Source organism: Durio zibethinus, chromosome 2, assembly GCF_047325235.1.
Source record: "Durio zibethinus cultivar Kanyao isolate XHJ-2024 chromosome 2, ASM4732523v1, whole genome shotgun sequence".
Classification (NCBI taxonomy): Eukaryota; Viridiplantae; Streptophyta; class Magnoliopsida; order Malvales; family Malvaceae; genus Durio; species Durio zibethinus.
Genome location: NC_143163.1, coordinates 37,841,320 through 37,854,798, shown reverse-complemented (window position 1 = coordinate 37,854,798; position 13,479 = coordinate 37,841,320). Strand labels below are relative to the sequence as shown.

The following is a 13,479-nucleotide window of genomic DNA, read 5'->3' as shown; positions in this document are numbered from 1 at the left end:
TCATGTATGAAAATTAGTCCAATGAAATGTACAAAGGTTTTCTTCTCCAAAACCTGTCAACTTCATAGGATTTTACAAAGAATCTTCATGTATTATTGATGGATGGTGATGTTCTTAGACTCTTCTATTTGAGTATGCTACTCATTTTGTAAAATTATGAAACTAAAATTATTCATTTTTTTCCTTAACATCTCATAAAATATTTAAATTAATCAATCAAAAAGTCATGAATTCAAAAAATTTTGATTCTCTTAATATAGAAATATAATCAAGAGGAGCCATACCACTTACCTTGCATTTGATTTCTACGAGATGCCACAAATTTAGGGACAATTGATAGCCTTTAGAACATTTTAGTATTTTGAAAAACAACTTTTAAATACTTGATTTAGGTTGTACGTCTTGAAATTAATCATTCTCAAACCTAATTATCTTATGGTACGAGTTTTTTTTTTTAATGAAAATGAGTAGATAAGAGAATTGCAAGCTACAAAGAGAAGCGAAAAACTTGACTTCGAACCTTCCTTGGAGTCTTGATGGTTAGATACAGATAAAGTCTTGCTTTGAGTTGAAAGGTTCAAAAGGCTAAGAGAAGATTCCCGGTTTAGGTTTTATTAAAATATAGTGGTATTTAAAACACATCTCTTTTGTCAACAATCGTGTATTCTATTCTATTGATAGAATACCACAATCTTGTTCCAATTATTAAAATTCAAAACGCAAAAAAATCAAACTAGTACATAGAATGGAAGGTGCCATGAACCAACACAAAATATCATTCGCAAATTTGGCAATTTACTTTGATGAGTGAAATGTGATTTAAGAAAGCAAAATGGGCCTAACCAAGTGCCATGCAGGCACAAAGATAGACAAGTTAGTTAAATATCGAGTCTAAATTCTAAAATGGTAGCATGTTTTGGGAGAAAGGTCTTTAAAGCCTTTAGTACTTAAACGCACTGTCTTTCTTATTAAAGTAACAATGGATAAAAAAAGCTTAGTTGTATACTTGGATATTTTGATGGTAAATGGTTCAAAGAAATATTCTAGGGTTTTGTATGCATGTGTTTTGTGGTGGTTTTAGTGTTGTTTTTGGCATTGTAAATTTGGTTTGGCATATAGAAAGTTTCTTGGCAATGGTTATAAATATATATTGAATCACAAGTCAAATATTATATAATATAATTGGCCTCAAATTAATGCCACATTTTTCATAATTTAACAATTTTCTACTTCAATAAGGCAAAGTCTAATCAATAGATTAAAAGTTCTTAAATTTTAAGAAAATGTGACTAAAAAAATATATTTTATAAAATAGTGATATATGAATTCAAACTAGTGAATCATGTGCCAAAAACCGTGTAATTTGCTGCTAGAGTGCTTGAATTTTAATTTTAATAATTTAAAATCGATTTTAAAAAAAAAGGATTAATAATTCATATGATGCCAATTAAATAAATGAGTAATATTAGAAATCTGAGAGTTTTTTTTAAATAAAAGAAATTTTCTTGAAACTATTTTTGTCTAATTAAACATATAAAATTTTAAAACTCATAATATATATTTATTTAAATTTACTCATTAACAATAACTAATAAGGTTACATTACATCATGATAGCATGTAATCAATTATTACTACATAAAATCAATATGCATATATGTTTTATATCAAATATGAATCTCAATGAAATATATTAATGTTTCCTAAATGTTTTCACAAAGACAAAAATAAAATGAAGAAATTGCAGGGGAATGTTCAAACTTTAAACTATAGACATTTGAATTGAACTAATTACAAATATAAGATTTAAACGAAAAAGGATCAGTGTGCAACCAAATCAACCAAACAGAACCATACAAATCTTGACATAGGCCTTTGAGGACCGAGCCCTTAATACAAAGTTTGCTAGGACCACAACATGCTATAAATAGCCCCAAACAAATATTTTGTTAGCATGGGTTAGGTGACCAATTTAATGTATGGCGGTCCAATTTTTTTAACTGCCTTGGGCCACGGAATCAAATTGTGAGAATTTATGAGAATTATGTAAATATTTAATTTATATTTTTAGTTTTTTTATGAGATAAAGTTGTGATATTTTTAAATTAAAACTGACAACACTTGCAAATTGGGACAGAGACTAATAATTTAACCTCTTTAAGATAAAAACTTTCTACTAAATAAAAATAAATTCAAAACAATTGATAAGTACAATTTAGGTTTCCCGATTTTAGTTTATCAAGTTTTAGGTTAATTTTAATACTTTGTCAGTCAAAGTAGCTTTGTTTTTTTTCTTATTTATTAAATTATACGTAAAAATGGATATTAAATTTTGTTCCTATCATGTCGTTAAGACTAAAACTTAAAGCTTTCAAAATTTTAAGAATTTCTAATAATCGCAACATTATTTAAAGATGTTCATTTTATGACGTCAAAATGTTAGTGAAAATTAAATCGATCGTATTTAGCATAATCTTCATACTTAGCTTAAGTTTTTCTCAATTTTCTAGTATCAAATTAATGGTACTATGAATTTAAATTTTAATTGAATTGATTTATACAATTAATTTTAAAATTTAATATTCAATAAATTTTAAATCAAAGTTTAGTATTTATAATCTCTTTACTCATCCTCGTAGTGTATTTTTTTATAAGAAAAAATTACCTACTGTAAAAATTGTAAACCTTGTTCCTTGTATACAAAAAAGCCCAAGTACATTAGGACAAGCAAATAGGCCTAAAATCCTATGCAATCCAAATCTAATGGCATAATAATTTACTTTTAGTTCCCGAAACAGATATTTTGTAAATTTGATGGCTTACTAGTACAACTTCTTTTGGTAGGCCATGTGATAACTTTTACCTTGTTTTTTAGCATCTCAATAATTCAACGTAGGACCCTTAGGTGGTTGCTAACATGCGCGCTCCCATCATTCCTTCCGCGCCTATACCAACGCCCACCGTCAATTACATTGACTAGCTAATGCACACCTGTGGCTCATTTTAGACTCAATCGTTTAACAGACAGATCAAACAACATCAACGGTATTATGAAATGAGAGCTAGTTAAAGGGTAATGAAAATTCTTCCTTGGCTGATCCATTTTCCTTCCCATGAATTAACAAAAACACATCAAGGTTTTGCTCTCAGATACCTGTTTTTCATCTCATTGCTTATGTTCCTTGCAAAAAATTCTTGTTCTGAACTAAACACTGCATGGTACTTCAGCTTTTTTTTTTTTTCTTTTCTTGTCTGCTATATATGTTGTTTATGCATATTCATTTATTGTTTCATTACTGTGGGAAAATATGACAGTTTGGTCACCATAAATTCTAGTTGGGATTAATGGGAGAGAATCATAGCTGGTGTTGGTTTGGTTTCCTTTAATGACTGCTAAATGCTTAATCCTTTTGACTTTAGGATGTTAACTTTTCATCTCATGCTTGTGGAGGTATTAATGAAGAACTGAAGATTGGGTTGAGTTTTATAAAGCTTTATTGGCTTTTCATCTGGATCTTATTGTAGAATTTAAGTGTCAAGTCTTTGTCAAAAATGAATGTTCCATTATTGTAACCGATGGAGATCACTAAGCTTTTGGAATGCATCAAGATTGGGGAAACTTTCGAGTTTCAAGAGGGGTTGGCTAATAAATATGACTGATTTTATTGCATCATGGTTAATTTGTCATTTTCAATTTGCTTTCTCAACTTAAAAAGATGAGAAACCTGAGTGAATAATAGTAGTGTGCATAGATGAGTTCTCTGTAGCTGAATTTTACTGCTTAATGGTTAGATAGAACCCAAATTTGTGGCTGAGCACTACTTTAAGACAATGAGATTTAGTTGTTGTCGGTCTGAAAGAACATTTGATGTTAGGGTTATCTGGGTCATGTTTGTTGAGAAGTTAATAAACCCAACAAAAAAAAAAAAATCAAATGCTTAAACTCAAATATATGGCTTTGCACAATGGTAGCCTAACCTATTTAATTGGGGACAACAACAATGACTAGTTCTCAATCAGTGCAAATCCCACCCACATTTTGTTCTTCATTGATGTGAGACAGTAAGTTTTATGGTACTAATTTTTTTTTCTTTCAGTGAATTCTTGCGACACATTGTTGCTTTCATGATTTTATATGAGCTAGAAACTGTAGTTAAAGCTAAATGATCTGTATGGCTAAATGTTGGGAGACATTTATGCATAGTACTTTCTGTTTCTCTTGTAAGAATTAGTGGTTGCAAAATTTAAACTTGTAGCAGTATATTCGAACAATAATACTGACTTTTGCCTTTTCTTTTTTCCTCCCTTCCTCAGATAGCTAAACAAGAATTGAGCCATGGAAATGAATGACGTCAATGTTGATGATAAATATATGAATATGGGCAATCCTGAGTCAAATACAGTTCATTTACACGTAGAGGCCTCATCAAGTGGAGAAGGCATCGAAGAAATGCTGAATACCATTTTGGATAGAGTTGACTTGGACTTAGTATGTTCTAATGAGAAATTGGTAAATTTGCATGTACTTCTGATGCTCCTTTTGGGTTGGGACAATGGTCCTGAAGCGATGGTCTTTGGGAATAATGATATTTCAGGTCAGTTCATTGAGAAGGCATTGGTATTTGACCTTTTATGTGGAATTTTAGATTCTGAGTTGAGGGAAGTGGAAACTTTCTTGGAAACCATTCAAGCGAAGATTGTTGATGCCGGTCATAAAATATCTTCATGCAGACCTTTGGGGGCACTATTCAATAAAATGGAAAAGAAGCAGCATGATTCAGGAGAATTTCTGAAAAAGAATCAAGAGATTGTCTTGGAGGTGAAGATGCAGTCAACCAAGCTGCATATTAAGAGATGCATATTAATAGGGAACAATGACGACACCATGGATATATCTGAGTTGTATCAGCTATCAAACATCATTGGGAAATCAAAAGTACAGACTGTTGAACAACAAAGACATATTCTAAGGATGCTTGAAAAATCACTTGCAAGGGAGCTAGATCTTGAAAGGAAATTATCAGAGTCTGGACAAAACGAAGAACAATTAAAACTGAAGCTGCATTATACTGAACAAGTTGCTCTTCGCATGGAAGAGGCAGCAGAAGTTGTTTGGGGAAGGTTTCTAGAGGCAGAAAATGCTACTGAGGTGCTCATGGGGATTTCAAAGGAACTGCTAGGTCGACTTCAGATTGTTCAATTTAACCTGAATGGTTCAATTCAACGAGAAGCTGAGCTCAAATTTAAACTCGAAGATTGCATTGAAGAGTTAAATGCCAAAGATATTGCTATAAAAAAGCTTGAGAGCAGCAATGCAGAACATGCTGCAAAAGCTTCTGAAGTATTCACTTTGAAGAAGAAGGTGAAATTACTGGAGGAACAGCTAAAAGAATATGAGCTACAGCTGAAGAAAGCAAATGCTTCCAATGAAACAAGTCAAGAGCATCTTCATGAAATGGAAATCATTACTGATTCACTGAAAGAAAGTATGTGTGAAGCAGAAACTAGGGCTGAATGTGCAGAAGCCAAAGTTACAGAGTTAACAGATGCAAGCTTGGAACTTACGGAAGAGTTGAATTTTCTTAAAGGTAATAATGATAATAACACAAAGAAGGTGACCTCACTTGAGAAGCAGTTGAGGGAATTGGAGATTCAACTACAGCATGCAAAAGCATCTTCTGAAGCAAGTCAGGAGCAGCAAAACATGCTGTACTCTGCAATTTGGGATATGGAAACTTTAATTGAAGATCTAAAATCTAAAGTTTCAAGAACTGAAAGTAAGACTGAGAGTGTTGAGGAGCAATGCATTTTATTATCTGAATCTAACTTCGAACTTAATAATGAGCTAGGCATTCTAAGGCATAGAATTGAATGCTTGGAGACATCTTTAGACCAGGCTAACGCTGAAAAAAAAGCAAATGCTAAAGAAATCAATTATAGGACCAAGCTAATCACAGATATGGTTACCCAACTATCTGCAGAAAGGGAGCGCATTCAAAAGCAGGTATTAACTTTATGTCATTGTGATAAACAAAAACAAAATATATCCTCTGCTCTTGAAATAAATTCCTATTGGTATCCCATGGAATTGAGTTGTTTATTCATTATTTCGAGTACATGTACCCTCATATTGGAGCTGGTAAAAAAATGGCTATAAGATTAATAGTTATTATGAAAAACTTGTAGATGCCAAGAAAACCTAAAAGGTTTTGCTGTTAAAGTAATAGTTCCTACTGATTCCAAAGGTCCTTAAACATAGCTACTTTGATAGGTAAGCAATTGTTGAACCGCAGCTTTTCTGTATGACATGCATGAGTGACTAGTGAGTTTCATTTTAACATTTTCTTTTTCCCACTTTGCAGTTTTTTCTTGCGAAACAAAGAGATAGATAAATGATTAGTTAACTGATTTTGACATTAATCTTACAGAGCTAAAACCTTCTGCTTAATTTATTGAAAAATGTTGTTTGCAGCTATTTTCATTAATAAAGGAGAAGGAGATATTGGTGAAAAGGTTACAAAATACGGCAAAAACTGACTCTGCAGCGGTCTGCAACTCTGGAGATGATGATGGCGATGAGATATCTGTTTCCAAGACTGATTCAATTAAAGCTACTTGCACAAAAACATTCGAGAAAGCAGTTCCCTCAGCCACAGGTGTACAGGCAGGTACTATTCAGGTTTTCCGTTTTTTATTTTTGGAAAAAATTGCCACTAGTTATTTCTCCTGAGTGTTGGCTAACTGCTAGATAAGATTTCCAATCTAATTTTACCATAGCCTTCCCTTTTAAGTTTATCATTCTCAGAATTTCTGCAGATATCTGTTAATTTCATATTTTCTTTGCTTTATTCTTATTCTTATTCTTATCCACTACAATAAGAATGTAATTAATCAGGAAGAACATAGCTCATCAATATCCATTTTTGAGGCACACATTATACAACCGTACCACATATATGCAAAGCAATGTATCTAACATTCTAATGTTGTTGGCATTGGCTCTTCGTATATCAGACTCCAACTACCACTCTAACCATAAATAGTGAATGCACTTATGTGACCAAGTTGGTAGAGCGTCTTATGAGATGAAAATCATATGGTAGATTTATTTATAATTACACATCTCAACCGAATGCTCTTCTAACCCTTTGTGCCTATATTTATGATTAGCGTGAGGGTCCATTGGAAATTGATAAGGTGTGATGGATGTAAATTATGTAACATGAACCACACAATTGAATTGGAAATAAAATGGCTTTAAGTGATGGTGTTTTTCATAGCAATTCATCCTAAATGATATTGAACAAGAACATCATTCAAAATATTATACTGTGCATTGAAGATTTTGAGTTAGCTTAATGTTGAATATAATGGAATTATTATCCTTTTAAATCTCAAATAGGTCCTACTTTTTCTTTAACTGAGAATTTTGATTAGTGTTTTGAGGAACCACAACGTACCTTTGATGAACCTTTAGAGTGTATACATAACGACCATAATTCATTTGAATCATCTCTATTTTTTCTTCTGAAACAGGTGGATGAACCATCAAAAGATGCATATCTGTATATGACTGCAGTTGGGCCTTCTGGTGCTGTAACTGTTGGTGGCACCGGCACAATTTCAAGGGTAGAAGGTGCGAGAAAAGAGAAGACAGGCCACTTTAATCTGTTATATATTTTGATACCGATTCTCTTAATTTGTACTATTTTCAGCATTAACTTTATATTTCTTGAGTGAGACACCTGCCCTCTTGGGTTAGTTTTGATGGCCACTTAAATCCTGTGTTGCTGGTACACATTGTGCCTATGATGTATATTCTTGCATTTCAGTTGATGAGTGTGCATTCATTATCATATCTTATATTCTATTTTTACTTGGACAAGTTGAAGATGATTGAAAATGGTGAACTCTAAATTATAATGTAAAATATTAAAATATATATTTTATAATTGAATTTAAATAAAAATAATTTAGGTTGGATCCATCTTAAAAACTTTGTTCACAACTCGGCTCAAATAGGATATGACCCATGATCAAGTTTATTTGTCATCATACAAATGATTTCAGACACACATGATTGGTTTTTCGTAAAGTTTTTGGTGTATTTTGTCTAAATTAGTTCATTTCTCGAGTAATCTGCTTCAATAGTTAAATAGAAAAAAATCACCATGTGATTGGTCATTATTACACTGCATTACCAAATATAGGAGGGTGAAAATGTATATATATGGCTATATATATGCCACTTAAGTATCTTGCCATATCATGAAACGTATAGAAGCTTCTACAGGAAACGTTCCAAATCCAATGTGTCAAAGACTTTACTAATTGCAGTTTCCCTTATGAACCTTATATAAGCAGTGGTGCTTTTATCAATCAGAAAGCTTCAAATTAATCTTAGGCAAACAGCAAATACCCTTCCTTTCACCAGTTTAATTTCTCAGAATTCCAAGCCCTAAACAATATTATGGAAAAAGCTTGTTTTAATATGCAATTTCTTATCCTTTTGCTAATTGCATCATGTGAGTCCCTCTCTTACTCGCAGTCAATTAACCAATTGATAATTTGTACATTTTTTCTCTACTACTTATGAATGCTTAATCAATGGTTCTTTGGGTTGTACAACTTGTTCATGTTCAAAACAATTGATGAAAATTAGGCGCGTAATATTAATGTTCATGTTAAATTTAATTATAATACTAAATTAAATGTAATTTTGTTTTTGCAGCAATGGCATTTTCAATGGTACAGAGAGTGAGAGGGCAGATTCCATGCACCAGTACACAAGACTGCAAAGATATTGCCTGTCGAGGGGGAACACCATATTGCGTCGATGGGCAATGCCAATGCATTTTTTTTCAAACAAAAACAAGTTATTCCAATGACTTCGACTGCAACAAGAAGTGAAATCCTAAATGCACTGTCCATAGCTGTGTTAATGGACAGTGCGTTTGTGGTTGTGCTGCCTAAACAAAAAAAAAAAAAAAAAAAGGGTTGAAATTTTCTCCAATATGAAATAAAGTTTTTCATTTTTTTTCAAATCTTCGTCATTTGCTTTTGCTTGCAAATTTGAGAGAGTTGGATTTATTTCTTTTATTTAGTTCCAATCTTCACCAGTTGAATCCTATAATAATAATAATAAAAATTTTAAACTGCTTTTTTTTCTTATAATTAAAACTTGTTATACATTTTTATTTTATTTCTCTAAATTAAATTTATGGGGTTGATTAATCTTTGTATTATATTGTTAAATTCAACGATTGATTTGTTAAAATATTAGTCATAAGTGTAACTCAATCACTCTTCTAATTATTTTATTTCACATAATATCACCTTTTAGTTAAGTTTAAGGATCAAGACCATCGATTTCTTATTTTTTGGGCAGACATGCATCTCTAGGAGGAACGTGTGAAAATTTCGAAGCTGAAATTGGGGAAGATAGATAACATTGTGTGTAAATACATATTTTAAAGGTAAAGAGGTTTACTAGGATGGATAGACAAATATGAAAAGATACAAAATTGGGAGAGAAGAAAGGCGAAAGTATGAAAAAATTATTTTTTATTGGTGTGTTTGGAAAGATGAAAATTGAAAAAATATAAAATTTTTCCTATCCATTATTTGGTAAAATTGAAAAACCAATAAAAAGAAAAAAATTATTATTTTACCATCTTAAATTTTTGTAAATTATAATGAAAAGGAAAATTTTAAATATTATAAATAATTTGCAAATATGTAACATGTATTCACATCTCTTCCATTCTTTTTCTTTTATTTTTTCAATTTGAAATTATTTGTATTTGGAAATAAATGTGAAAATGGTTATCTTTTATTTCCTAAGTACACTTAAAATTTATTTGTTTCTATTTTTTATTATTCTTGTCACACTTTATACCTGAAGATTTAGGACATAATAATGCTGTGTACTCATAAGATGAATATCATAAATATACAAAGTAATAGATATTAAACTAAATCAAAATTTTTAATAATCTCCAAAATAACACTTTATAGAATCTTTAAATTTACAAAATTTTACCCTTTACAAGTTAATAGAATATACTAAAATTCTTACTAACAAATTTTTTAATATCAATAATGAAATACTTACTTCAAAAGCTATACCAATATAAAGATAGATACTAATCTTGTTAATCTAAATATTTATCAAGATTAAGCTTTCCAAGATACGAACATTGAAATCTAAAAAAAGTAAAGAAAATTAAAGGAATAAGTACGATAACTAAGCAAATAATTAACATCTCCTTAGTTGGATTAAACATGCTACAAAATATTTAAGCTAAAACAGTAACTAAATGATTCAACAATATTTTGGATAATCTTGTATTCACAAACATATTTTCAAAACCATATTCTTCAAACCAAATTTTTAGATTACAAAGTGAAATAAAATTACCACAAAATTATAAATTTTATTAGTTTCTCATAACATACTAAGATCACACTTAACTTTTGTGGCATAAGTTAGAATTACAATTTCCCTTCTAGTGCGATGGGAACAAAGTATAGTTAAAGCAATTAGATTGTTGCATAGATAATTATAATTAACTCGTTAATGAATGAGATAGAACAAAATCACAATAACTATTTAATGCAATGGAACATAAGTATATGAAAAAAATCATTATTCTTAATCGATGACATAGTTCGAAACTGGTAACTGAATCTTAAAGTATATGTTGACATGGCCAACATGAACTCCCATCGACAGGCCAGAGCATAGCCATAGTAGGAAACAAAATAAATTATATTTTTAGATTATCCAAATATACAAAACAATATTCATAATTTTGCAAAACTTATCTAGTACAAAGCCAATTTCTTTTTTTTTTTTCTTTTTCATTTCAAAGTATCTTTTACAAAGCTAGATACATATAAGCATATCTGATATACTAATAAAATCATGTTCAAAGTCAAAACAAACAAATCACATATAGACATAGTTTACATGCTTAAACTTGATTTAATAAACTAAAGGGACAAAATATCATATATAACATACCAAAATCCAAATTCACATTGAGATTGATTTTCAAGGAATGAAAACTAAAAGGATATCAAGTCACTTACCTAATATACTAAATTGAAATTTAAGTAGCAAATTACATAATTCTCTTAGTGTCATAATAATTCAAGAAATATTAACAAATTAAAATTTACCCTGAAAATATAAATTTAATAAGGTAAACCTTCCACTGGTAATTTTAAACAAATTGGATTGTATGGCAACATTCATGACTAATTGAAACTATTTCAAAGTGTTTTTGGTATATTAAAACAAATTTTTAATATAGCAAAATGCTTAAAATTGAGTAAAAATATGAAGTTGAAAATTAAAAACAGAAAAATCAATAGTAATATAAATTTGTATAAATAGTTAATTTTAATATTTAATGGTAATAATTTTTTGTATGTTTGAATCTAATTTGGTAGTCTTTTAACAGGACTAATAACATGAAATTAATACAGCAAAAATATATTAAAATAAGTAAAAATTCATTAAAAATAATATAAATAAATTTATATAATTTATAACTAAAGACAACAAATATTGGTTGAAAATAAATTTTAAATAATGAAAAATAGAATTTTTTTCAGTTATGAAAATTTCACATTTTTTAAACGTTTAGCTTATTTTGAACAAAAATTTCTAACATTCCATAGTTTCTAGTAACAACTGAAAGCATGAATTGAAAGTAGGAATGTAATATTAGAATTTGGTTTCGGCAAAAATGATTTCTAGAAACCTAAGTTTTGGGGGCTAAAACTTTACAAATCATCACAAATAACTTAGATTTACTGGGTTCCAAATTCATGAAGCCTATTTTGAGACTTCGATTCTTTTAGCTTATAGATCATCTAAACAAACCAATTATACTACTAGAAATATCATATTTTGTAGTATCAAAAACACCTAAAATTCGACTAAATCGGCTACCAGAATAGGGAGTTTCAGAGATCCAAAGTTTTCTAAACTGTAAAAAATTTAACTTATGGAAATTTAAAAAATTCATATCTCCTTAAATACTTAGCCAAATGAGATGCCACAATAACTATTAGAAAGGTCTAAATGAGAGCTTTCCATAGGTACCCAATATGTCGCAGAGAAGTCACCAGAATGTTGCCAAAAAATTTAAAAAAAATTAAAAATCTTAAACTAATACTTAAGTTTTGTTAGTGATTTTAAAAATAAAATATGAGAAATAATCCCACATTGGAAAGAGGAAATGATAAAATAGTCATTTAAATTAAAAGGAGCAAAAGTCCACTATAGTTGGACTTAAGTGACTAATGGACCGTGGGCTTAGTTTTTCAAGCTTGGTTGGTCTTGCATTAATTAAATAATTAGTATATATTAATATTTAATTAATGGCATTTAGCATTTGACAGTGTAGTAAATAAAATATTATTTTATTTAAAATTTATAAAATTTTATTTTATTTAAGGCTTATAAGTATCTGATTAAAGTCTATCCAAAATAAAAAAAAATAATAAGAACAAATAGTTAAGTCTATACAAAACAAATAAATAATTCTATTCAAAATGAATAGTTTTAACTATTCAAAAACAGACAATTTCTGTCTATTCAAAATATACAGTTATGTCTGTACGAGAAAGAGACACTTATCTATTTATATAAAGCTCATTTGGTTTTTGAAAAAATATACATAAAAACAATTATTGGAACTCTTCCTTCCTCTTCAAACTTCATATTTCTTTTATAAAAGTTTTGCTACAGAAAATCTTTATAAAAGTTCAATGATCTTATGATACAAAAATGAATGCTTGGTAGACTGATTTCAACAATGAAAAATATAGTTAGGCATCGGGCTTCATTGTATCCTCAAGGTTTATTGCTTGTAACTTTTTTGCACATCTACTAAGTAAATAAATGGTGAAAGCAAATAAAACCTTAAGGAAAGTGGCACTATAACACGTTTTAGAGCCTTTTTTCAAAATTTAAGATTATCAGAAGTAGTAATTTTAGATTTTCAATGTTTGTACCAACAATCTTAAGGTTTTATTCTATTCAACAAAGACTATTAAAGCAACGCTTAGGGAATTGGCTTGCAGTTTTGGCAAATTGGATCATTTTAATAGTGGTAATTTTCAAAAATAATAGAAGAAGATGCATTTTCTACTTTCAACCTTGAAGGTTGTATATGTTTTGACTACTCCCAGGCTAGAAGAAAATGAAATAAGAGAATCTATTATTGCAACAAAAGAAAGGCAAAAATGGGGTAATGCAAGCTATATGTGTAAAGGTCATATTCTGAACGGTTTATCTGATAGCTTGTTTGATACATAACAAAATGAGATTACTACAAAAGAGTTATGGGATAAATTGGAGATCAGGTATATAACTGAAGATGCAACAAGTAAGAAATTTTTTGTTAATCATTTCAATAATTATCATATGGTTGATGGACATTTTGTGATTAAACAACTACGTGAA

General features: G+C 29.7%; 1 protein-coding gene across 3 annotated transcripts; it reads left to right on the top strand.

Annotated features, from left to right (window-relative positions):
• Positions 1-2,957: 2,957 nt before the first annotated feature.
• LOC111317576 (WPP domain-interacting tail-anchored protein 2-like) lies at positions 2,958-7,862 on the top strand. Of its 3 annotated transcripts, none has more exons than XM_089755475.1 (4): positions 2,958-3,072; positions 4,314-6,003; positions 6,472-6,667; positions 7,536-7,862. In XM_089755475.1, exons 2-4 carry the CDS (start codon positions 4,336-4,338, stop codon positions 7,541-7,543), a joined length of 1,872 nt encoding a protein of 623 aa, XP_089611601.1. In that variant the 5' UTR covers positions 2,958-3,072; positions 4,314-4,335; the 3' UTR covers positions 7,544-7,862. The 3 variants fall into 3 exon arrangements, with proteins under 3 accessions (XP_089611601.1, XP_089611597.1, XP_089611595.1); XM_089755471.1 differs by having other exon boundaries at positions 3,000-3,136; XM_089755469.1 differs by having other exon boundaries at positions 3,047-3,218.
• Positions 7,863-13,479: the final 5,617 nt, after the last annotated feature.